Source organism: Dipodomys merriami, unplaced genomic scaffold (assembly GCF_024711535.1).
Source record: "Dipodomys merriami isolate MVZ:Mamm:240054 unplaced genomic scaffold, mDipMer1.0.p SCAF_4, whole genome shotgun sequence".
Classification (NCBI taxonomy): Eukaryota; Metazoa; Chordata; class Mammalia; order Rodentia; family Heteromyidae; genus Dipodomys; species Dipodomys merriami.
The window spans coordinates 6,051,442-6,078,834 of record NW_027205603.1 but is presented as its reverse complement, the minus strand read 5'-3'; the positions used below and the strand labels follow the sequence as shown (position 1 = coordinate 6,078,834).

The window sequence follows — 27,393 nt, the reverse complement described above, 5'->3', positions numbered from 1 at the left end:
GAGGCTGAGATCTGAGGATTGTAGTTCAAAAAAGAAAAACAACAACAACAACAATTGATCCTGAGGAATAGTGGCAATCCAGGAGGGCATGGAAAGGAAAGATATGATAAATATTATGATCAATCTGCCTTCCCCTGTTGGCAGCTTTCTAATAAGACACTTCCTACTTTCTTGTTAGGAGCCCAAGTAAATCACTTCAAAGCAATTTTATATAGAGAAAGTTCTATGCATGCTATTATTAGTAGTAGTAGTATTACTATTACTATTTATGATTAATAGAAATACATCCATTATTTCATGTACTATTGATAGCTTTAACAATAGTCTACTCAGGATCCAATCAAAATTACTGGGTCAGAATGACACCTGGCATGTTTGCTCCAGTAGTAATGATCCTTGCTTCATTGGATTGCTGCCCACAAGACAGTAGTAAGAGAATGAGTGCAATAACAATGGTAATGTGTACCATGTACTTGGTGCATATTGCGTACATAGTAGGCGACATGCATTATGCTTTTCCTGTTTCCTCAGGATGTGCACTTGGAGTCTAGATGATGGGGACAGTGAAGTTCTGATGAGTTTCTTGAGCATTTCTAACACATTTGCCTTCCTGAATGAAGAAGGGCTTCATTCATATATCCTATTGACTTAGCTGTATAGGTTATATTCTTCCCAAAAATGTCCTAAGAAAGATGGACTTTGCTTTTCTTATTTTTTTTCCTTTGCTGTCTATACAATCAATAACTGTATGGGTTGAGTATCCTTTATCCAAAATGCTTCAGACCAGAAGTGGTTAGAATTCTGGTCAGGTTCTTGAACATTGACACACAGATCCTGAGATGTTGGGGATAGGACTCAAGTATAAACACAAAACTCACTTTGTATAGACTCCTTATGCACATAGCCCAAAAATGGTTTTATAAACTAGTTTAAATAATTCTGTACCTGAAATAGTCTGGAGTTTTCCACGTCTGTGTTATGACAATGCTTATACTTGGATTTTGTAGCATTTCAGATTTTAGATTTGGGGATGGATAGGGATTGTGTAGATCATCTTTACAAAAATTGTGCATGGATTTTGTGATTTGTTTTGTCTTTGTTGTTTTAGATTTACTTGTGGGTGCATTTGGAACAGGAAAAGTTGCTGTTTACAGGTATGTGGTTGGTGGGGTGCAAACTGGTGGGGTACAGACATTCTTCTATCAGTTTTAAATGCCTTTACTTCTTGTTGCTCAGTTTACCTTAGAAACCACATTCCCACTACTTATTCTGAGCATTTATATGTCCCTTTCAAAGTCCAGATGGATTTTTGTCCTTTGTTTCTATTTCTAACCTTTCTGTCATTCCTCTGTATTTTTACTCTTAAAACATTATGAGTTTAACGGTAGTAGGGGGAAAATAGGGGAAAGCGAAAAAAAAATGAATACAATGTCATTGTATTCATTGTATTCATTTCCTGACTTATGGAATTAAAACCCCTTTGTACAACTTCTTAATAATAACTGTTAAAAAGCAACAACTTCATGGGCTAACATTTAATACCTCCTTGTGTAATATTTAAATATGACATAAAGTTCAGAAAATCATAAAATAACTTTTTTATAGATGCTACTGTATTTGTATTCTTTGTGCTTTGGGGTTGATTTAGACATGCAATATGGGAGAAGGCTACAATTTACCCTGGCTTCTATGACCTAGTATGTAGAAGTGGGAATATCGCCAAAGGATAGCAGTACCCCAACTTTGCCATAAAGTCAGGTAAGAGCATGAGGTCCTGAGTTCCAGACCCAGTACTGGCACAAAAATAAAAAATAAAAATATGGTCAAGTACGGATGCTAAGTGAGGGAACGGAATATTACCAGGACTTGGCAAACTCCGAAAGTGAATATGGAAGAGCAATTCAAATGCAATTAGACATGGATTCAAAGCCTGGCCATTCCATTCATTTGTAATCATTGGCCCTGAGGCCCACCACTCAGAAACCTATGGCTCCAGCTACTCCACTCAGAATTCACCACGGCCTGTACCAATGTTTATTTTCCCTGAGCTACTGCCAGCCCGTGGCTGAGCACCCCAACATAAACGCAAGGCTATATCTGTAGGTCATGAGACTCATGATCTAGACAACTCTAGCTGGAGCACATCCCATGGCCTAGGCCAGAACTTTCTTATCCAATTCCCTCTCCTTTGCTCCACCCTTCCACAGCTCAGAACTCCCAGCCTTCTACACTCCCCTTTTTCCCCATAAGTCTGTGCCAGGATAAATCTCTTGCATGCCTAATCCTATTGTATCGCCTGCTGTTCCAGCAAACTGAAACACAATATTGAAAATAATATAATACAGAACAGATAAATAAGTAAAAAGGAGTTTAGGAAAAATCCCAGTGGGCTCCATGTGGTAATCATGAAAATGTTTGAAGTAGTGCCCTAAACAACACTGTGCCCCAAAACACAGACCTCCCTTCTGTCAGCCAGAGGAACACATTTCCAACATGGCATTTCTAAGGACAAGAATCTAGAGACTTTGGTTCCCAGTTGTTGTATCTGATAGTCCAGCTCTAACAATGCTTCCATTCTTTTTCTCCCATGGTTTAGTCTCTTGCTTTGTCAACTTTGCCTGGTTGACTAGAATGGCCTTTAGTCTCTATCAGTGTCTCACCTCAAACATAGCTCCAACTAGAATCATCCCAACTAGAATGTGTTTAAAATTTGAGCCAGGCCTCATGCCTGTACTCCTAGCTGCTCAGAAGGCTAAAATTTAAGGTACACAATTTGAAGCCAGCCCAGGGGACAAAAAGTCCATGAGATTCTTATTTCCAATTCATCATAAAAAAGCTGGAAGTAGCGCTATGGTTCAAGTGGTAGAATACCAGCCTTAAGCAAAAAAGTTAAAGGACAGCACTCAGGCCCTGAGTTCAAGCTCCACTCCCAGTACCAATAAACGAACAAACAAATAAATAAATAAATCCTAACATCTAGCTCTTACTAGAGTTTCTAGATCGGTTGGTCCGTGGTGGGGTCTGGACATGGTATTTTTTCTTTTGAAAGCTCCTTCCTCTAGTAATTATCTTATACAGTCAGGATTGAAAACCACAGTGCTGGGTGAAGTATAGAATTACTCTGTCAATCCATTCTCATGTGGTTAGCTAAACACGCAAAATTTGGCTAAAAAGAAAACATTCATCGTCATGATTATGGTCATTATCAACAGGCCAACAAAAAAAGCTGTAAAATTCAAGCACTTACTGTGAGTGGCTAGAGAATGATTATTTTCCTTCAAGCATGGTGACAGACATTCTTACACACTGTAGAGTAGTGTTGTGCAGCAATATGGTCAAGATAGTGTGAGTCCTCTCCATGAAGAAAGCAGGCTGTGGATATGCTTGTGTCTGATGGACACACAGCATCCTTCCCTGGGACTCGCCTGCAATGCTATGTGCTTTAGGGGGATTACTTGAGGGTGGCACCCATTTGTTCATTCAGTAAGCAGAATTCTTGGCACAGGCCAGGGGATGTTGGTTGTGGAAGTGGAGTTCCTCCTTCTGTGGTGTGAGCTTGTGTCCATGGCTCATGGGATGTATTCAGACTCCATGTTTTCTCTCTTGCAGAGCCAGACCTGTGGTAACTGTAGATGCCCAACTTCTGCTGAGCCCAATGATTATCAATCTTGAAAATAAAACTTGCCAGATTCCTGAGGTGTTGATGCCTGTGGCCTGGTAAGTTAGTTCCTTGCTTCCCAAACTAATGTGGATTCCAATCACCTAGGGATCTTACCCCCAGAATGCATTGTTGGTGCAGTAAGTCTAGGGTAGGGTGTGAGATGTTGCATATCTAGGAAAGGCTTCAAGGGGTCCTGGTCGGTAAAGCAAGTTTGAGTAGCTAGGATTAGGAATTATGATTTCATGGTATTCTCTGCCTTATGGGTTTATCATGAAGAGGCTGGCTCTTCAATCTACATAGTGAGATGAAAAGCATAGGAAAATGCTTGGGGAAATTCCCAGGGAATCAAATCTTAGCGATCTCTTTCTTTCTTTTATTTTCTTAATTGAAAAAAAATCTTTATCAAACAGATGAGTTACGGTTGGGTAATGAGTACATTTCCTTTAGGACAATGTCCCCCCTCTCTTTGCTCTCTCCGTTTTCCCCTTGCATTCCCACCCACAAGTTGTATAGTTCATTTTTCAATGTAGTATCCAGTGAGTACCTTTGCTCCCTTTGTATGCCCCTCCCTTGTACTCCCCAAGACATATATTACAATAAATGTTGATCAAACCTGAAAGTTCAACAGCTTACCTTGACTCTCCCTCACATATACATTGGGTACTCTCACTTTTCAGACATATAATACGCCCCTCATTTTTTTAAATAAATCACGCTTGAGTTAAATTATTCCATCTTTTATGCTGACAATAGATGCAGTTTTAGCATTTAACAAATACAATCAGACCAAAGGCAAATAGTATAAAACTAGAGATTTTTTTTGTTCCCTGTATTTTTTGTGGCCAGGATCTCACAGCAATGGAAATCACTGGACCTAGCCAGGAGCCAGTGGCTCATGCCTGTAATCCTAGCTATTCAGGAGGCTGAGATCTGACAATCATGGTTCGAAGCCAGTTCAGTCAGGAAAGTCCCTGTGAGACTTTTTTTTCTCCAAGTAACTACTCAAAAACCAGAAGTGGCACTGTGGCCCAAAGTGGTAAAGTGCTAATCTTGAGCAAAAGATCTCAGGGATACTGCCCAAGCCCTGAGTTCAAGCCCACCACTGACAAAAAAGAAAGAAAGAAATTACTGGACCTTTGCCTGGACCACAGGAGAACATGGCTTATCTATCTTCTAGGAATGTACCCTCTGAGTTACAGCAGTCTCTTGAATGGACACAATGGAGTTTGATTCTAACATAGCCTGAAAAACTACTACCTTATTTTTCACTGTGTATGTTCCACAAGAGTCAGAAGCCATTATGATTTCTCCATGTCATCAAGGCCTATCCTCTGGAAATCCGGCAAAGCCCTGTGATGGTTAGGATGTGCTCTCCTTTTCCAGGAGTTCTAAGCTTAATTCAGGCAATGTGTTGACTAAGATAAAGCCAACATGTACAACAGAACCAGCCTGAACCAAAAGAAGTTATTTCCAGCATATGTTGTGTTGCTGATGGCCCTTTGACAAGAGTTCACAGAAAGTCTACATTTGGGAGGGTAGAGGTGGTTAATGCCAGGCCCCTCAAGAATTCTTTGTAAAACATCCTGTTGTGGGGAACTTCCAGTAGGGGAAGGGGTACCTTCTCCTTGAACTGTTTTTGAAACTACTTAGGAAGTGCCCTGAGCACAGTTTAAAATGGTTTAAAACCATAAAAGAGTATAATGAAAACCTGACCTGGGAAAATACGTGAAAGAGCCAGCATTTCTCCTTACGCTGGCAGGAGTAAATGAACACGAAATGAGCTGTGAGTGCTACTTGAGCATGAATATTAAAACTTTACTACACCCCTCAAGTAAAGCTCTGTTCACACCTTCAAAACTCCCTGGTTTTGTGGACTGAATTCTTTTAAGCACTGGTGGCACATTCTGGTTTAAAATGTGTTTGTTTTGAACTGGAGAGATTTTTCTAAGGATTTCTAGTTTGATGGATTATTTTTATAAGCCTAAAATACTTTCAGAAAAGACAAAGGGAGCCAAGCATGGTGGTGCAGGCCTGTAATCCCAGCTACTCAGGAGGTAGAGACAGAAGAATATCTGAAGCCCAGCCCAGACAAAATTAGCCTAAGAACTTATAAATACAGTAACTAAAGAAAATGAAATGATAGGAAGCGGGATAATACAAGTGTGAGGACCTGAGTTTAATTCCTACTACCATAGAAAAAGGAGAAAGAAAACTTAACATGGGCCTTATTTAACTTTGTAAAAAATGGTTTGAATGAGAAAGTGTCTCTTTTCATGAGCCATTTTTTGTTATATCAAATCTTAAGATAAAATGAAATTTGTTAATGTGTAGAAAATAAACTACCTTCCTTTACAATTGTTTCTTTAATTCTATTACATATATTTCCTACAACACATTGTATTTCAATATGCAAAAGCTTTAAATGTTGCCTCAGAGTATTACAAGATAGAAAAATGCAGGCCCTGGGGCTCATGTTTATAATCCTATTATAAACAATCCTATTTAGGAGGTTGAGATCTGGAGGATGGTGACTCAAAGCCAGGCAGGGCAGAAAAGTCTCCCCCTCCCAAATAACCAGCAAAAACTAGGGTTAAAGGTATGGCTCAAGTGGTAAAGAGCCAACCTTGCTCTGACAGATGCTATGCAATTTTTGAGGTCTTTCTTCTTAGATTAGGATAGAGTTCTCGAAAAATCTAAGAGTTAACAAAGTCTTTTCCACTTTAAACCAGAAGATTTTGGTTGTAGTACTATTAACAATTGTTCAATAAGTTCTAGCCTTTATATTAAACTTGTAGGAAAAAGATAAAGTCACTCAATGATTGATGATATTGACTTAACAGAAGGGAGAAGTAAAAATCATTGATGTATAACGACATACAACTCATAAACCAAGAGTAACCCTTTAGCTGACATTTCTCAAGTACTTTTTTACAAAGAGAAAACGTTTGCTTTTATTCCTTTTCCAAGAACTGTATTCCTTTTTTTGTTTGTGTCAGATAAATTGCTGTATATTTTGACAACTTCATTATCAATAGGAATTTGTCTTATAAAAGCTCATGAGCTTTGTCTATGCTGAGTAATGACTTCAGCACATATCAAAAACTTCCCAAACATAAAGTATGCAAAAAAAGCATCCAATTTGGGAAGGCAGCCCCACTACAAAATTTAAAGATGTGATTAACCACTCATCTTCCTTGAGTAATTCTAATTGAAGCAGAAGGGGTTGGAATTTGCCATTTCTCTGGAGACGTGATGTAAACACTTGTTATAGCGTAGACATCTCAGGAAACGTTCAGTTTAATGGTGTATGGTGAATAATTTACCCTGAAGGGAGAGATATTGACTGAGGTCACAGAACTAGATGAATCCCAGATGTCCCAGGTTTCCATGATGTTTGACACAGGAAGCTGACATATAATTAAAGTACGACTAGGGTTTATTTGCTCCTTTGGAATTCCAGAGAAATATGTAAATCATACTATAGCATCTTATTAGTAAACACTTTAAGAGTGCCACTAAATCATAGGAAGTATCTTCTTGCATTTTCACTTTTTTAGATATGTGCATAGGGCCACATCCTCAGAGATGATGGCCATTAACGTTTTTCTGAAGGAAGGGCGAGAGTATTCAGCAAATTCTGACAGAAATGAATGGACATTTCTCTCTGCCCTGTGGCCACAGACCAAGGCCAGTGGCAGACCATGATAAAACCAGGACAGACACTTCCATGGGTATTGGCAACTCTACTAAGTGCCTTTCCTCTACATCAAACCTCTCTCATCATTGTGTTTTTACCTTGTGCTTACCTACATGAAGACAGTTACTCTGGGCTCCTTAGCTCCTTTCTTTCCCTCATCCCTCTTCTTGCTGATTCTGCTCTTATCCCCGCCAATAAGTTCTAGTCTCTTCCAAGCTGAGCAGGTGATTTGAGCTAAGCATGGCCTGTTGTTCTATGCTATTAGGCTTAAATCCACATTTTTCAGCCTGCCTTTGCCACCAGCCAACCACGCTAGCCGTGCCTCCTAGAACCTTCCCATCCTGCTGGAAGCTCCAATCAAACACGTATCTATAAATCCCTCTGTGCAGCTATGTTCTTGCTAATCACCAGCTTTCCCCACACTGTGCCCACACTGACTGCCAATAGCTTTATTCTATGACATATGGAAGTGTTCATATGTATTTGTTAAATAAAGGCAGCAGGGCATAAATTGCTGCAATGATTGAATCAGTTTATTTCTAATCATATTTTCAAGTATTACCTCCCAATGCAATGCTATTTGTTATGATTGTATTTGTGTTGTGATGAAACTGGTATGTGTATTGTGTGTGTGTATGTGTGTGTGTGTGTGTGTATATATATATATATATATATATATATATATACACACACACACACATGTGTGTGTATGTAATGAGAAGTATAGGCGGAAAGACTTGATCTGAGGTGGAATTTCAACTTCTGATTCAAAACTTTACTAATCCAGCATACAATTGACTTTTGTTTTTCTACAGCTTATCTCTAAAAGTCTGTGCATCTGTCACAGGTCAGAGCCTTTCCAACACAATAGGTAAGCAAGTGTGTTTTCATTTTTGCACTTCTGTGCTAAGAAATCATAACAGTAAGTGTAACAGTAAGTGTGGCTCTTCACAGACCAGGGCGAACAAAAGAGCTCTTCCTCAACATATAGATTCTATCACATTCACAGAACCCTCTGCATAAAGATGTTTCCAGAATCAAGACTGATATTACACACAGTGATGGGAGACAATAGCTTGGAGAGTATTTTGTGATGTTCCTTCAGTTTTATGTATTATGTTTGATTCTCAGAATAGAAGACATGCCCGATGAAATAAGCATTCTTATCTGAACACAGCACCAAGGGGGCTCATCTGTAACCCTAGCTACTTAGGAAGCTGAGATCTGAGAATCATGGTTCAAAGCTAGCCTGGGCAAGAAAGAAATAGACTCTTATCTTCAATCAATCTTCAGAAAGCTAGAGATGGAGCTGTGGCTCAAGTGGTAGAGCACTAGACATGAGCAAAAGGCTCAGGGACAGTGCCTATGCCCTGAGTTCAAGCCTCAGAACCACCAGCATACACACACACACACACACACACACACACACACACACACACACACACTCACACACACACACACTCACACACACACACAATTCCCATCCATACAGAGCAGCAAGTTTGGTTTGCTGAGTACTTTTATTCTCTTTACTTCTTTCCTTCAGCCCTGACAGCTGAGGTGCAGTTGGACTCCCTGAAGCAAAAAGGAGCCATTAAGCGCACACTCTTCCACAACAACCATCAGCCCCATCTCATCTTCCCTCTTGTGATAAAAGGGCAGAGATCTCTCCACTGCCAGGATTTCACTGTTTACCTTCGAGTAAGTGTTTGACAAACCATTTTCGAGGCTCCTAACATTTAAACCCAAATTCCAGCCGTCCTTCTCCATGTAGCCATCATCCAGATCTACAGAGATCCTCATCTGTCTATTTTCATTTTCCTGGGAGGAAACTTCATTTGAAGGTTGAATGCTTTCTTCTTGACCCTTACTTGAACTAACCTAATGATCTACTGCTATTCATTTCTAAGACTTCTTGTCATTTGGGACCAAAAATCTGGGTAATAGCTTTCAACTCAGGTGGTTTTCATTTCTAACTGCCTCCTCCCCAAAAGAAACATAAAAGCTTGAGCCCATTTATTGGAATTTTTATCCTATGTGGATTATATCACATAGATTTTTATCAGCATTCATTGCATGCAGAGCCAATTCAGGAAAACACTTAGTATGCAAAACTTTTACTGCAAGCGACTTGTAATTTATGCTTCTTAAAAGTAATGTGTTTGGGGGCTGGGCACTGTGGCACATGCCTATAGTTCTACCTATTTCAGAGGTAGAGTTTGGGAAGGTTGAAATTCAAGGGCAGTCTGGGCAAAAAATCAGCAAGACCCCTATTTCATCAAACCAGCCTCATGTCTGTAATGTCAGTTCATGTCTGTAATCCCAGCAACCTATGAGGCATAGGTAGGGGAACAAGATGCTACCTGAAAAGTAACCTACAACAACCTGGCTCAAGTGGTACAGCTCTTGCCTAACAAATATAAAGCCATGAATTTAAAGCTTACTTGCAACAAATAATAATAATATAGATCTAAATAATAATAATAATAATAATAATAATAAGGCTCCAAAACTTACCATGCTATTTCAAATGTCAAAATACTTATTACACAAGTATACAGCTATCTATCTTTACCTGGCTAGTTGTTAGACTCATCTCCATTTCTTCTCTTTCTCTAAAGGGACTTAGTTAACAAGAGGATCTCAGTCAATACTAAAAGTTCACAAGCAAACTTGAGGATAAGATGTTTGTGTGTACAGTCTTTATCCTGGCCCTTACAAGCATGCACTAAAGGATGACGTGCTGTTGCACGCTTGTGTGTGCTGCTTGCTGATTCTCCCTTGCCCTTGGAGCAACTTCCATTTCCTTTTGCTAAAGAACTTCGAATATGCTAACGGTGTTAGGGGGAAGAGAATTAAGATGTTTCCCCAGACCCAATAGAACTTATAAACTCTGGTAACCCTACAAAAACAGAAATCCTGATTCACGGTGCTTCCCCTGGTGTTTATGGGAGAGAGGTGTGATCTTTGACCTGAAGATGTGAGTGATTTTAGGTGCCTTGTCGATGGTCTGGAATGGCTGATGATCACCTCCACACACATCTTTCTGACTCTATGGCTTTTACTGACTTCACGTACATTACACTGGTAATACCACATCAATCAGCCTGTGGCTCAACCTGCTGCAGGAATTGCCTCCTCATTCATTTCCATTGGCTATAGTCAAGGGTTTACTGTCTTTTGCAAGCTAACATCTTAACAGCTATTGGATGGAGCTCTTCTTGAGTTGATGCTTATTTTTCCTAGGATGAAACTGAATTCCGAGATAAATTATCCCCAATCAACATCAGTTTGAATTATAGTTTGGATGAATCAACCTTTAAAGAAGGTTTGGAAGTGAAACCAATACTGAACCACTACAGAGACAATGCTGTGACTGAACAGGTATGGTCTCCATATACACGTGCGTTCTCAGCCAAGCTCTAGGACTTAAAAGACAAAGCCAGCCCAAAGTCAAATTGCAAGTGGGTCATGACTATTATCCTAGCTGTTCAGGAGGCTGAGATCTGAAGATTACCAACCCAGACAGGAAAGTGTGTGAGACTTTTATCTCTAACTAACATGAAAAAAGCTGAAAGTGGAACTGTGGCTTAAGTGGTAGAGCTCTAGCCTTGAGGGAAAACGCTCCAGAACAGAGCCCAAGTCCTGAGTTCAAGCTCCAGTACCAGTCAATATATAGTATGTATATGCACACACACACACACACACACACACACACACACACACACACACACACACACACACACACACACACACACACACACTCCAGCTCTTTTTTTTTAATTCTTGAATGCAGATAATGAATCATTTGGGAGCATTCATTAACAGATCTTTAAAACAGTGCATCACTGTGAGTTCAGAAGCCTTTCCTTGAGTATCCAAGATTTAATTAGTTCAAAATGTGGCTGTGATGGAAGCAATACAGCCTTTAATGCTCAAACCAGTGCCAGATAACATTCAGCACAGTCATTTCAGGACAAATTGGGATTAGGCTGTAGTGTAAACTAGTCTTTATCAAGAGTTCACCCAGCTGGGATAGAACTAGCTAGAATCTTGTCCAGGGCATGAAAGCTTTGGATCAATTCATGGAATCATTGGGGAATTTCAGAGATAGGATGGATGTAACTTGGGTTTTCCCAGGTTTTTCCTGATACCATTTGCTCAACACAGGCTCACATCCTGGTGGACTGCGGAGAAGACAATTTGTGTGTTCCTGACCTGAAGCTAGCGGCTAGACCGTGAGTTTAAATAAATAAATGTGTGCATGGTACCTAATGGGATACAGGTGTATGTTTCAAGCTTTTCTGGAGAAGGTGTAGATCTCCAGTATTTCCAGATTTCCAGATTTTCAGGGGTTTGGGAGGTGGGGATGCTGTGTGAATTTGACTACACTTTGGGTCAGCCAGAGGTGGAATCAATTCTGTGTCACTGGTGTTAAGTAATATACCCTGTTGGGCCATTTCATCTTTCTGCTATCGTGAGGTTGGGGGGAATGGTGATTTTGTTGAAAATAAACTCAGGGATGGCTCAGGTTAAATTCACTCATCTCTGCAAAGTGAACAAGAGATTCAGACAGACAAGCTCCATCAGCACCTTAACCAAACTGGTTTTTTACAGCACCCCCCAATGACTTTGAGGCATCTTTAAAACTGTCCAAACAAAATTAATTTAAGTTTACTGGCAAAGAAAGAAGGGGAAAAAAAAACTTAAAAGACACACTAGGGAGCCGGGCAAAAGGTGTCACAAAGTCAAATAAGAATCAAAGGGTTTCACAGTTGCCAGTAATGGGGAGCCTAGGCTCTGGCACTGTGTCAGGTTACAGCCAGAACAGACCCCGGATTCAACATTCTCCCGCGGTAAAACGCTGACTGCTCCTTGCGCTCTGAAGTGGCCTCACTGCCAACACTGGGAATCTGCTTGCTCATCTCTCCAGGGGACTGCCCAAACTTCATTAATTTAACAAGTGTCAAAAGCAATCGCTTTGAGTCAGGAGGGTCAAAAGTGGGGGAGGCATTTTTCAAGTACGGGTTTGATTTGGAGTTCAAAGTAAATTATTATTATTGCCTACTTAAAACTCTTCCTCTACTGGCTATTGAAGATCTTGTTTTATCTGTCTATTTGGTCCCTAACACTTACCCGCCACCTTGTATCATGTCTTCCTTGAGCTGTTTAAGTCTTTTCTCTTCCTTTCCCCAGAGTTTGTTTTCTTCTTAGTGTTCATTGGCTCCATCCTATGTTGTAAAGCAAATGTACACTCTGCAGGGATTTTGCTAGCCAGTTGTTAAGCATGCTGGTGGCTATGAACTGATCACCATGGAGAGATTTTCACTATTGGAACTCACAGGTGTTGTACATCAGTTATTTGAGCATTGTTTGTTAGTGGGTTCCCAGTGGATGTTTACCTGCCCTTCCCACCCAAGAAATGGCTCCCTTGTCTCTTTCCATCCCCCCCCCCATCTTGATGATCTTTCCTTCTTTGTCCCATTTTTCTTCTTTTCCTCCTAAATTCTAAAAGAAAGTATCCATCAAGCCAGAGCAGTAAAATTCCTCATCACTCTTATTAAACTGCATTTTCAGAGATAAGCATCAGATCATCATTGGAGATGAAAATCACCTCATGCTTGTTATCAATGCCAGAAATGAAGGGGAAGGAGCCTATGAGGCTGAACTCTTCGTCACAATACCAGAAGAGGCAGATTATGTTGGGATTGAACGCAACAACAAGGTAATGCCTGCAGATCACTTAATGTAATGAGCTGGGTGTCTTAATTTTAATTTGAGCAAATGGGAACTAAGATCTTTTAGGCTGAGATTTAGTGTTTAAGAAAGAAAGAAAATGTTCCTTTCACCAACTCATAATAGCAATGAGTCAGGAAGGGGGCTGGGCTTGCACAGTGTCAGTGTGTCTCTGCCATAGTGAAAAGATAAATTGTCCAAAGATAGCCAGGTGCTGGTGGCTTATGCCTATAATCTTAGCTACTCATGAAGCTGAGATCTGAGGATCATAGTTCAAAGCGAGCCCAGATAAGAAAGTGTAAGTGATTCTTATCTATAATTAACTACTAAAAAGAAGCTGGAAGTGGTACTGTGGCCCTAGAAGTAGAGTGCTAGGCCTTGAGCAAAAATGCTCAGAGACAGCACCTAGGCTCTGAGTTCAAGCCCCAAGACTGACCCAAAAATCTTGCCCAAAGATTGAGAGCTGAAGCAAGGAAGAGAATACAACTGGCCAATGTGGACAAATCAGCTGACTCCCAAGACGGATTCCTCATTCTTGCTGGATTACAAGCCTTAAGTTCCTTTAAGATCCAAGCAAGTAAAAAGAAGCCTGGCTCTTATTACTGATTAGAGAAGGTCCAGCTAATCCCTCCTGATAACAGCTTTGTCACAAATGGAAAGAAAACAAGCTTATTTTTCTTTCTTCTTGATCCACCCAATTGGGCTTGTGTCCAGGGCAAGCCTGGTTTTCCCTCATATGCCAGTCCTCAGGGTCACCTTCTATAAGAATGACGCTGGCACTGTGTCATTCACAATATGAATCTTCCTCAGGTCCTGCAATGTTCTGAATCCCTAGAAAGTCACTGTAAATATATTATAGATGAATCGAGAGTCTCCCTCAGGTTCAGAAGAATACAAGACTCATATGTGAGGATAGCAATCAAGTTTCACTTTCTCTAAAAGGAACAGCCAACTCATAGATGCTTCTTAAATACTTGCTGAGCCAGGTGCTGGTGGATCATGCTTGTAATCCTAGCTTCTCAAGAAGCTGATATTTGAGGATCTTGGTTCAAAGCCACCACAGGCAGGAAAGTCAGTCTATGAGACTCTTATTTACAATAAACTACTCAGAAAAAGCTGGAAGTGATGCTGTGGCTCAAGTGGTAGTGTGCTAGCCTTACACACAAAGAGGCTCAGGGACAGCACCCAGGCCTGAGTTCAAGCCCCAGGACTGGCAATTAAATAGATAGATAGATAGATAGATAAAATGCTGATGGATTTGTTTAGAATTAAAATTTATTAAGTGCCTACTGATTTCTGTCTTTTCCTATTCTAATGACTGAATAATTTAATTTAAAGTGATCCCTCTGTGGTTATGTTGTTATTTTAAAGGCTTTTTTAAACTTAGGAAGGATATAAAATTTTTCTATTCACATTTCTGGTCTCATGGATTTTGTTTTAGTTGATTATTTTATCTTCCCAGTTAATAAATATCCAGATGAATAACAATTGAATATCTTTGATAGTCATCTAAAATCTATTTCCATTTTAGAAGATGATAGAAACATATCTACAAACTCATCATGTTGTATACATTGGAAATCTAGAACTTTTTGTATATCAATTACGCCTAAATTATGTTGGTTAAAAAATTACTTCAAATATGGGTTTTTCTTTTTATTAACAATGAGGTCTGACAGAGGAAAATATCATTCCACTTCTTTCCAAGAGTATTTGCAACTCCATAACTTGATTTTAAAAGTAAATTTGAATCATAATTTCTGCAATTAATAGTCTATAACCATCCCATTTCCTTCCTCCTCTGCTTGTATTATCTTTTTTTTTTTTTTTTTTTTTGGTCGTGGGGCTTGAACTCTGGGTGCTGTCCCTCAGCTCTTCAGCTCAAGGTTAGCGCTCTACCACTTCAGCCACAGCACCACTTCCAGTTTTCTGGTGGTTTTTATTGGAGATAAGGGTCTCACAGACTTTCCTGCCCAGGCTGGCTTTGACCCTCGATCCTCAGATCTCAGCCTCCTGAGTAGCTAGGATTACAGGCGTGAGCCACCTGCACTCAGCCATCTTTGTATTATCTTACACCCATTATTTTTCTATTAAAATTACCTCAAGATATAAAAATAAATAAGTGGAACACTCAGATAACTTATCAAAGTGGTGTCTAATAGCCATTTTGAATTGAAAATGTCATCCCATAAAAGAATTTCTACAAGTAAAAGAAAAACATCACCAAGAAAGAAAAATATCACCTACAAATACTTGCATTCAACTATCTAAACAAACAAAAACAGAAAACTCAAGTAGGCTGTTTTTTAAGACTCCAGGGTTCCATTCATGTTTTTGTTTTAACTCCCTGTGTCACTCCACCCCTCGATTTGTTAAAGGAAGCATGGGTCCTAGAATATTCTTTTAACAACATCCAATCTACTGTTCACTTTGTTCCAATGGGAAATGAGAGAAACCTTGTCATTCTCTCATTGCTATAAACATCACATCAAATGTTATCAGGGAGACCTGAAATATATTGTTTCCCTCAACGACTTCTCTTGGGCAAAGATTTTCGCTTAGTCTTTGAGAATTTCTCATGACTCAGCCACATTCTATTTTCTTCTTTGTTCTTAAGCAGTTTGAGGTTTGCAGAGTTTTTTATTTAAACTCAGTGTAGAGCATTCCTTATATGTAAATTTTTCTCTCAAGGGAAAAATTATCAAGAGTTTACTGATTGTAAATTCTATGGGGTCTCTTGTGGAAAACAATTCATCATTTTGAAACTAGATCCTGATCCTTATTTTTCTCTAAAAACTGGAGGGGAGCCAGCTTTTAAGCCTTTTTATGTCTCTCTGCTGAATTTTCTCCTAAGTTATTCTAATAGCAAAGCCCTAGGTGCATTACTGTTATTATTATTATTGGAGTAAAGAACTCTATTATTTTAACCATGGTAATGTACAGTTCAGTGACATCTCACCTTGTGCAGATGTTACAATTACCCATTCTGGAGGATTTTCATCATCCCAAATGGAAACCCTGTGAGTGTTAAAAATAATTTCCTCTTCTTTCCTTTTTCCATTAATCATTATTCAATTTTCTGCCTCTATTAATGTATCAATTCTAGGTAGATACTTCTACTCCATCTCTACTTGAATCTCTCCCATTCCTTTAGCCTGTCCATAACTAGATTTCTTTTTCTCTTTCCACACCTGCGCACCTCTCTTGCTGCATTTAGGGTATCTGAGACTGGCACTTTCATATACCTGGTCTCTGAAGCCTAAACTCAGCCCTCAATTTCTCTAGTTCTCGTGTATTTCTCTATTCTCTGCCACTGCTACTGCCTTTCTCTGGGCCAGCATGACTGGTACACAGAATCCTGCATCTGTCCTCTCGGTGTCTCCCCAGTCCCTTCTCTGAAGACAGGACATTTCTAAAATATAAATCTGAGGCTGGGCTTTGGTGGCTCATGCCTGTAATCCTGGCTACTCAGGAGGCTGTGATCTGAAGATTGTGGTTTGAAGCCAGCCCAGGCAGGAAAGTCCATGAGACTCTTATCTCCAATTAACCAGCAAAAATTAGCCATTTATTCATGCCTAAATAAAAAGTTTGAGCAAGAGCACCAATAGTAACCAAGTGACTGACCAACCAACAGATAGAGAGACAGATACACACACACACACACACACACACACACACACACACACACACACACACACACACACACGCAATGTAAATCTGGCTCAAAACCCTCCCTAGTTCCCACTGCTTTTAGGATAAGAGCCAAGTTTTTCAGAGGGCCTATGGTTTTCTTCGTGCTAGTCATTGACCCTTGTACAGCCTCACCTAAAATCCCAGCCAGACTGAATTTATTGAGTTCATCCACTCTTAGATGTTCCCTGTCCCTGACTCACTGGTTCTATTCTCTTGTCTTCATCTAGGCTTACTTCATTCTACTCATCATTCCAAACCTTCAAAATAACTGAGACCTACTCATCACTGAAGCTTAGTAATAACTGGGACTAATAACATTCATTGAATAATTGCTATTGAACAATAATTATTCAATGACTAAGAATTGTTATTCAGTGAACTATTATTCAATATTCATTATTATTGAATTGCTCTAATTACATGAATTATGATTCATTGGATAACTTCTCTGCGCTCTTGCTCATTTAATTTACTCAATCCCTATAACAATCTTATAGAAAAGTTGCTATTATCTTCTTTTTTTGTTGTTGTTGGTCATGAGGCTTGATCTCTAGGTCTGGGCACTGTCCCTCAGCTCTTCAGCTCAAGGTGAGCGCTCTACCACTTGAGCCACAGTGCCACTTCTAGTTTTTTAGTGGTTTGTTGGAAATAAGAGTCTCACAGAGTTTCCTGCCTGGGCTGGCTTTGAACCATGATCCTCAGATCTCAGCCTGCTGAGTAGTTAGGATTACAGGCATGAGCCACTGGCGCCCGGCCTTTCTCATTTTATATATGAGGAAAAATTAAGCACCATCCTCATGGTTATTTGGTTAATAAACAGCAGAAGCAAGATTCATGTCTCACTGTCTTAAGTCACTGATAAGCACTGATCACTGCTTATAAGCCCATCATTTAGATGTTACTTCCTATAGGACATCTTCCCCAATTGCTTATTCTCATTTCTTCTACCCTAAAACTTAACTAACTATTGTAACAGTACATTGCCATGACTTGTTACAATTACTTGTTACGGTTGTTATACTAATTAGAAATTTGAGGATAAGGACTATTTATTTATTAGGATTGGGTAAATAGCAGGTCCAGGGTGAATCCTTTTAGTCAATAAATAATACAGTAAGAGCTATAAATGGGCTACAACAAAAAATGTGCCTGGATCCACTGAGGAAAAATAATCTAGAAAAACAGTCATTACTTCTCTTGTCACAGAGAGGAAATACATTTTTTAAAGGGAGAGAGCAGAGGGGATGTGGACAGGAGAAACTTTGATTAATGTTGAAAAACTATTTCCAGGAAGTTGTAAAATATACATGCAACCTTTAACCTGTAGTCAGAACAAAAATATTTCCTGTAGGAACTAAATCCTCAAATTGTATTCAAGGGACACAAGGACATTGTTGAGAGCTTCTGTGAAGTTTTATTTTCCTTTTTCATGATTAATAATAATCTCAGCAGGAAACATCTCTGTATGGTGAGGGCTACTTATGAGTTCTTAAGAAATCACACACATGTTAAAAGCTTGCCTTTTGAGGTAACAGCCGATCATCAGCTTTAGAAAAAAACAGGCTCAACTTCTTCAGCAACTTTCAACCTGCCATTCAGGGAGGAGCCTGCTGTAAATATATTGGTAATTTGCTCCTTTCTTATTACCCAGAGTGGGGATTTCAACTAGGTCTGACTTTTCTGTGGTTTGCTCTTTGCTAAGGAGAGTGTGAGTTGCTATAGTCACTGACATGTCTGTGGCCTGGGCTGCAGCCACTGGGCATAGAACAGCTACAAACCCCTGCCCTCCTGACGCCTAGCTCCTCAAAGCATGCAGCCTGTCTGCAGGACTCTTTCTGTAGACATCTGGAGTTTATTTAGACTTTTTGTTTCTTTGTTTTGGTTTTGAGTTTGGGTGGGGTTTTGTTGTTGTTTTGTTACCACAGTAGAAAGAAGAGGAATGGAGGATTGTTTCTTATACTTTGAAAAGAAAAATCACCTTCTTCCCTTAATATAAAACTTTAAAATAAGGGTCTGGGAAGGTGGCTCAGTTGGTAGAGTGCTTGCCTTGCATGCATGAGGCCCTGGATTCGATTCCTCAGCACCACATAAGCAGAAAAAAGCCGGAAGTGGCACTGTGGCTCAAGTAGTAGAGCGCTAGCCTTGAGCTGAAGAGCTGAGGGACAGTGCCCAGGCCCAGTGTTTGGGCCCTACGACTGGCAAAAAAACAAAAACAAAAACAAAAAAAAAGCATGGATTCTAGAATGTTCTTGAAGCACACATCCAGTTTACTGTTCACCCAACCAAGTCCCTTTTGGCTTCTCTGTCATGCTGTTAGGATGTAGCCAGGTGAGGCGTCATCTGGACACTGGCATCAGGCTATGTGGATCCTCCCACCACCAGAATCATAAGCCAAATAATTTTTTCCCATTTAAGTTACCCAGCCTCAGGTATTTTGTTAGAGCAACACAAAACAGACTAAGACAAAGAGCAAAGTGAGAAAATGTGCTCTGCCCAAATATCAAAACTTAATATAAACCTATAGTTATGAAGACACTATTGTATAAGTGTAGAGGTAGATAGGAAAGAAAGTCCAAAACAGATCCATGTACATGTGGAAATTTGCTCTATTGCTGGTGTTGCCGATTGCTCAGGAAAGGAGGATCTAGTTAATTAGTGGTACTTGAAAATTGAATATCCATATAAGGAAACAATAATAAAATTGCCTTCCCTACAGCATAAAAAAATTAAATAAAATTTCAATAGTGCTACCCCTGCCCTCATGGACTTCTCTCAGGGATAGAAATGGCCCAAAGGATGTTCCTTGGAGAAAGCCAATGTATTGGATTAGCTTTGGGAATCAAGATGGCAGACATGTAATGAGCTAGACTACAGCATGGAGTGGTATAAGTGGTGACATTGGGTTTTGAAGTGCTATATCTAAAGAGTTAGACACAGCATAAGGCAGAGCTGGGAACTCAGAGAGTACCTGCTCATCAGCATTACCTTAAGACCCAACTTATCCAGCAAAGAGTTCCAAGCATCTCTTCCTACTTGAGGTCCATAAACTCTAATCAGAATACAATATACGTAGAAAGAAGAACACTGAAAGATATGTTCTTAAAGATGTGTTCTTCACATTTTACAATAGTTGGACCAAGGTAAGGAGAAATTTGTCATCAAGGCTATTTTCATACTGATGGCCACTGGATCTGATGACAATCTATGCGTCACTGCCATTTCATTGATATACTATTAACCTAAGGCCTAAGGCTCTTTATTTACCTGTGATCTTCATTAGTGAAGGTAATATCCAAAATGTCCATAGAAATACTGCACACATCTGTCACTCAATACTTTCTTTCCAAAATTGAATTTCCACATTCTCCTCTCAGGTTTCTTTTTACCTACCCGGGTATTTGAAATCAAGAGACACTGGAAGCCTACACACACACACACACACACACACACACACACACACACACTTCCAACCACCTGGTGACAGGAGGTCATGTGTCATTCATCCTGCCTTCTGATCTCTACACTGGCGTTCTTCTGCATGACAGGTGCTGCGACCACTGAGCTGCGAGTACCGGATGGACAATGTGAGCCGGAGGGTGGTGTGTGACCTCGGCAATCCCATGGTGGCTGGAACAAATGTAAGAGAAAGCCAGCAGGATCTGTTGATTTCTGTCTAACTGAATTTTACAAAGAACCAGCGGACAGCTCCCCCAGTTAGCACTCAGCCAGTCAGCACAAGGTCACCCAAACAAGGCAGGAAATGATTGGTGTAGTAAGATTTACCATTATAACCTCTGCAGACTGAAAAATCTCAGGCCAAAACCACCCAAAAGTGGTTGCTTTTTGATGATTCTGAAGTGAAAGTTAACAGAAGAGAAGGACTTCCTGAAATCTCTTTCCCCACCTACATCTCCTACATCTACTCCTTACTTGCTATTTTATAAGAAATTATAGTATATTTTCCTTGTGTATCAAACAGACCCGGGCAAGCATTGGTAAAGTTGATTACATCAATGTCTTTAGCTATCTTTTGAAGCCATTGGCTATTGTTGGTCTCTCTAGGTTTTTCTATAGTGAAATTTGAAAAACTGAAAACCATGTTAATTTTTACAATTCATTTTCCTTAGTAGAGACTAGTGATGTATTCACTTCAGGGAACAGACTTGTATAGGTTCTTAATTATCCAAAATGGAAGCATTTGAACACTTTGGGATTTACACCATTCTTTTGTGTTTGCTTTTTTAAAGTGTTGTATTTGTATTCTCCATATTTTGTAGCAGTTACCTACATGATGTGTATAGGTCTGTGGTTTTTCACTCAAACAGAATCTCATTCAGTACATTTAGTTTTACAAGTCATGAAGCCAAATCTTCAATGGACTCTATCAGAGGCACAAAGTCTAGAACGTGTATATTCACCATGATGTACATTTTGTGCCTTTGAATCACTTTGGAAAGTGTCTTGGAAAACCTGGACAGTCCCTCTATCTTCATAAGAACTTACATATATTTTTATGAAAATGATTCTGTACTCTAATAAACTTTTTGGGGTATGGAAAAAAATAAAATACATTTGGGGCTGGGAGGGTGGCTCAGTGGTAGAGTACTTGACTTGCATGCATGAGACCCTGAGTTTGATTCCTTAGCACCACATAAGCAGAAAAAGCCAGAAGTGGTGCTGCAGCTCAAGTGGTAGAACGCTAGTCTTGAGCTGAAGAGCTGAGGGACAGAGCCCACGCCCAGAGTTCAGGCCCCATGACCGACCAAACAAAAAACCACCCCCCCCCCAAAAAAAAAAAACCATCAAAACAGTCAACTTTTACATGCTTTTTAAAAATCTAGGAAGACAGTTTCACTACTGATTATTTCTTTGGATATTTTCTTCAAGTTCCTAAAGAAATACAATGAACATTAAAAAAAAAAAAACTTACATATAGTCTAATTAAAACAGATTTTAAGCAAATAAAATAAATTCTTATTTCTAATGTAGCTGCTATTTGATGCCACTGGCAGTATTTTTTTTGAGTTTTTTTTATTGTGAAAATGCCATACAGAGAGGTTACAATTACATGGGCAAGATAATGAGTACATTTCTTATCAAGCATTGTAGCCTCCTCCTTTGTTTCCCCTTCATATCCCTTCCCATCTCCCCCTCCCCCACCACCCTCCCCACCCACCGCCAAAGTTGTAAGGTTCGTTTTTTTGACATAACAATTTGTATATCTCATTGTTGCAATGAGTCCACCCGTATCCCTATTTAAACGATTTGTTTTTTCCCTTCCCTTCCACAAATTATACCAACATCAAATACATTGAAAGCAGGGGTTATACCATGGGGGAGGGACATACAAAGCAACAAAGAAATCATCTTATAAAATGTTAGAAACATTGCATGAAAGAAAAAACATTTGAATACTTATCTTGGGGTTCATTTCACCTAACATCAACTTATCTGACTTATTCTGCTTGTCTCACACATATACTAGTTATTGCAAATAAGGGAAACCATGGGACCTATGTTTCTTTGGGCTTGGCTTACTTCACTTAATATTTTTTCCAAGTCTTTCCATTTCCTAACAAATGGGGTAATGTCATTCTTTCTGATGTGGCAGTATTTTTATATTTTAAAAAATTGCTGTGCTTTAGTTTCCAAACCAGCTTTAGTAGGTCAGTAATTAAAACCTACAAAACAAAGTTGAAGCAATTGAAGAAAAGATTAATAATAATCTCCAACATTTTTATAAAAGAATAGGAGCTATGGGCTGGGAAGGTGGCTCAGTGGTAGAGTGCTTGCCTTGCATGCATGAGGCCCTGGGTTCCATTCCTCAGCAGCACATAAGCAGAAAAAAACAGAAGTGGCACTGTGGTTCAAGTGGTAGAATGCTAGCCTTGAGCTGAAGAGTTGAGGGACAGCACCCAGGCCCAGAGTTCAAGCCCCATGACCGCCAAAAAAAAAAAAAAAAAAGAATAGGAGCTATGTTTTTACTTACCCTTTACCTCTCCTCCTCTTCCTTCTTATTCTTTCTTTCACTTCTCCTTGTTTCCAAGTTTAGGAAGTCTCTAGTCATGATTACCTGTAGGCAATAAAGTCATTCTATGCAATTACAGTTTGAGTATACACATAATAAATAACTTCCTTTAATAAATATACCAGGGGTGATGATTTAGTGACATTGTATTTGAGAAAAAAATTCTAAAATCTTAAAAATGCTACATAAATCTTACACAAATTGAACTTACATGGGCCTCTAATTAACATGAGGTGTTTGTTTTATTATTGAAATGTCCTATTTTTTAAAAAATCATTGAGAAGTAATCATCTAGATTTCACTAGAACACGACCCATGGATGACAGTTTGGTGGTCCCTTAGCCATCTTTTAAAAGGCAGCTGTGGGGTCACTAATGAACACCCTCTCATCATTGCCTGGGGGATTCAGGTACACACTTGCATTGTAAAAGTGCTGGTGAGTCTTCTGATAAATTAGTCCATTAACCCAGTGTTTTATACACATTCACCTGAGCATTTCAGACTTCTTCTCAAGTAATATCTAGTCCAAATTTATTCTTCATTATATTGTGCTAAATAATATTTTACTCATTTACATTATAATATTATGCTGATTTGTGAGCATTAAAAATATGCCATCTTGAAGTCTCATAATCTTACTTTGGGGTGTTAAAAATACTTAAAGGAAAAGTAAATTCCTTCAACAGCTTACCATTAGTTATCATAGATTAGTTATTCTGTGTGATTAACCAATTACTAGAAGGGGTATCTTTTATGCTATTTCATTGAATTTTCAAGATAACCCCATGTGTCAAGCGTATTTTCTGGATGAGAAGGCTGAGATCTAGAGAGGCTAAATGAATGAATTGCTTGAAGTCCCACAGATGATGAAAGAGAGAGCCAGGTTTCATGTCAGACCTGACCACCATCTCGGGCTTCTCTGTCCTGCAACACTGCAGAAAGAACTTTGAATAAAAACTAATGGGAAACAGATGGGGTGATAGAATAAAGCCAAAAAGCTAGAACAGGAGGTCCGAACGGAGATATTAGAACATCATTCATTATAATCCTACTTTTTTAGAAGCTAATAATTCATTTGGCTAGTTTCCAAGAAAGAGAAGAAAATAAGATCCAACCACTGAATTTGATATGAAGCAATTGCCCCCAAAAGCAAATGGAAATCAATTCCCCTGGTAGCAGTGATGATCACAGTGCAATCCCTCATTCCCTTTTCAGTATTAAGGCTAGGCCAGAGATTGTCTAAGATCAGGAAGGATTAATGGAACAGACTGGCCACCAGTGTCATTGAAAAAGAAAGATAAAAAATGGCAGCATGGTCTCAAACACAAACGTGTTTATATGAAACGATGCCCATCCATTTTACCAGCAAATAATCCTTAGCAGACAAGGAAGTCAATTGTTTATATGCATTTATCTCTGAGGTCTGTAGTGGAAGAAACCTAATAGCTTTCTTATCTTGACCTTTAATACTCTTAAACACATCAAAGTTTATTGCATTCTGTTTTGTTATAAAAACACTCTGATTTATTTACTTCTTCATTTTATACCTGGAAAAGACTCTCCATGGAGTAAAGTTCCAGACCTAAGTATTAAAGAAAAGCATCAGAAATCATCAGGAACATGTATCCCATTCCCCATCTTTTAAAAGAAAATAGTTTATTTTCTTAAAGTTTAACTTAAAAGTACCTCTTTATTTTAACTTAAAATTTCAAGTCAGAAACCAAAACTCTTACTTCCTACTTCTTAAATAGTAAAAGTGATTTCCACAGAGGAACTATAGAAATATAAAATCATTGTAGGACAAAAAGTTTCCAAATTTTTGCAAGCAGGAAAAGGAAAACATGTTAGGCCAGAGACACTTTTGAATGGAGGTCTAAGGACCTAGTGTTCAATGCTAGGTAATCTCTACAACTCCTACACAATGAAATTGTGATGCCTTCATCCTACATAGGGATGTGTGTTGATGAAGACCAATGTTCAGCTTCATCACACTACCACACAATCCTGATTGTTTTCATTCTTTCAGGAATTTTTATTGCACTCCTTCTTGGTGTCCTACCAGAATACTAGAGTCCAGCAATATAAATACAAATATACAGGATTCCCATTCAGTAAGAAATCTGAAACTATGATGAGTTTTGTGATGACAGAGTACTGAAGATGGAGCCAGAAGGGATAAAGAAGAGAAGTTCTGGCTTTGCCTGTGGCAGCAGGATTTATTGTAGGCGGTAAATCTTTGCCCTGAGTTCAGAAGCCTTGAATTGTCTTCAGCATACGTGGACATCTGACAGAGTTGGCACATTTGGAATTATAATTGGCTCATGCTCCATAATCAAGGGTCATGGGTTCAAATACCAGTTCATCCCTTTGCTAGCTGATAACTTTGAGTAAGTCTCCTGAAATGGAAAAGTACATAGTTGGAGGAAAGTTGGAATGGTGTGATCAACTGACTTAAGTCAAGAGACTCTCTGAGTGCCAGACTCATCCAGCAAGGGTTTGGGGTTTGATGAAGATGATTTATGACAAAAACGAACACTTATTATTAGGTCATATTGTTACCCATATGAACATGAGGTTTGTTTCCAGGTGTGTGTGTGTGTGTGTGTGTGTGTGTGTGTGTGTGTGTGTGTGTGTGTGTGTGTGTGTGTGTGTGTGTGTGTGTGTGTGTGTGTGTGTGTGTGTGTGTGTGTGTGTGTCCTGGGGCTTGAACTTAGGGCCTGGCACTGTCCCTGAGTTCTTTTGTTCAAGGCTAGTGCTCTACCATTTGGAACCACAGCTCCACTTCTGGTTTTTAGTGGTCAATTGGAGGTAAGAGTCTCATGGCCTTTCTTGCCTGGCTTTAAACTGCAATCCTCAGATCTCACCCTCCTAAGACGCTAGGATTACAGGCATGAGCCACCAGCACCTAACTTAAACACAACTTTTGATTACTGGCTTAATTCTTATACTGTACTATCTGTAAGTACATATTCAAAATCTGCCTCACACACATTTAAATTCCAGCTCTGTAGTTCATTTGCTCTGCACCTGGAATATGGCACCTAATCTCTCTAATCCTCAGGTTGGTATTGGACAGTAAAATGTCAACGGCAAGTAATACTTGCCCCAGAGTGGTTGTGGTGAATTAAGTAACCACAAACAGTGCTTAGATTGATTCATAAAATCCTGTCTATGTGTTAGATACTAGTATTTCTTCTTCATTCCTACTTTTGTATTTATTTTTCTCCATTGTTAATCTATTTTGAAATTATAAAAAAAATAAGGACAGCAATTTTGCTATTCAGGAAATAAGCCAGGAGCCAGTGGTTCACATCTGTTAATCCTAACTACTCAGGAGGCTAAGATCTGAGGATCACTGTTTGAAGCCATTCTCGGAAGGAAAAGCCATGAGACTTATATCCAATTAGCCACCAAGAACCCAGAAGTGGAGCTGTGACTCAAGTGGTTGAGTGCCAGCCTTGAGCACAAAACCTCAGGGACAGCACCCAGGCCCTGAGTTCAAGCCCCAACACTGAAGCAAAAGAAATTTGGAGAGGAAAAAACCCCAAACAACAAAATCCTCATCTCACTATCAAGATCATTCTGGAATATTTCTTTACAGTACATTTCCACTACTACATAGTAATTTTTCATGTATAGCTAAAGCATACAACAAACTTTGTAACCTTTATTCTGTTGATCATTATTGCATTAAAAGCATTATCCACATCATTGCATTAACTTCACAGATGTAATTTCAATAACCAGATAAGCATCCATCAAACAAATGCATCATAATTTCCTTTATCAGGCTCCGCTTGTATATTTGGGTCATTTTCAATTTGTAGATAGATGGGTGGCCAGCGAAGAAGGGACACAGGGCTAGATAAAGAGAACCAAAATACACAATGACTTGAATCTTCTACCCAGCAATCTCCTTAAACCACTTCCTCTTTGCTGTCAGACACCTTGGTAGAAGTCAATTTAAGGGGGTTGCAGTGACTCTGGGTGGGGTGTGGAGGAATTGCTTCAGAAAGATTTTCACACTATGTGTAAGGTTCCTATCATGTAATAACTCTGCGTCCTGTGTGTATTTCTTTTTTGTGGTTATTGCTTGTAGTATTCTCTGGGCCTCCGATTTGCCGTCCCACGTCTTGAGAAAACAAACATGAGTATCAGCTTCGATCTCCAAATCCAAAGGTAAAAGCTTTAAAATGCCCACAATATTGACACCAAATTCTGAGTGAAATATATAATACTGGCCAAGCTCCTTCATGTGAAAAGTTCTTCTGAAATTGGAGCCTATACTTTTATTTTCTTTACTAGTTCTTCATTATTTCTATCTTTTTCCATATGTGTGGGTTTAAATAAGATGCTATATTAGGAAAGCCAAGTTCCGAGGTAGTCAGATTTGGACCACTTCACCATTCCTTTCCCTCCTCAGGTAACCCCAGCACCACAGCCTGGCTCTACATTGAGAGTCAGCTGATCACTAAGGATAGGTTCTGAAAAGAACAAAGAGTTTGCAATGTGCAACCTTGAGGTTTCCTAGTGTCCTGAGTCTCTGATGTACTTGATGGGGTGCAGCTGATCTCACAT

At 39.3% G+C, this 27,393-nt stretch overlaps 1 protein-coding gene across 1 annotated transcript in view; it reads left to right on the top strand.

Annotated features, from left to right (window-relative positions):
- Nucleotides 1–27,393, top strand: part of Itga8 (integrin subunit alpha 8) — a 162,292-nt gene that overhangs the window by 80,574 nt on the left and 54,325 nt on the right. The window contains exons 14-22 of the mRNA XM_069990426.1: nt 1,109–1,154; nt 3,610–3,717; nt 8,174–8,229; nt 8,905–9,059; nt 10,605–10,742; nt 11,529–11,596; nt 12,936–13,083; nt 20,333–20,425; nt 26,915–26,994. Coding sequence (XP_069846527.1) covers nt 1,109–1,154; nt 3,610–3,717; nt 8,174–8,229; nt 8,905–9,059; nt 10,605–10,742; nt 11,529–11,596; nt 12,936–13,083; nt 20,333–20,425; nt 26,915–26,994 — 892 coding nt within the window. The remainder of the gene's footprint in view (nt 1–1,108; nt 1,155–3,609; nt 3,718–8,173; nt 8,230–8,904; nt 9,060–10,604; nt 10,743–11,528; nt 11,597–12,935; nt 13,084–20,332; nt 20,426–26,914; nt 26,995–27,393) is intronic.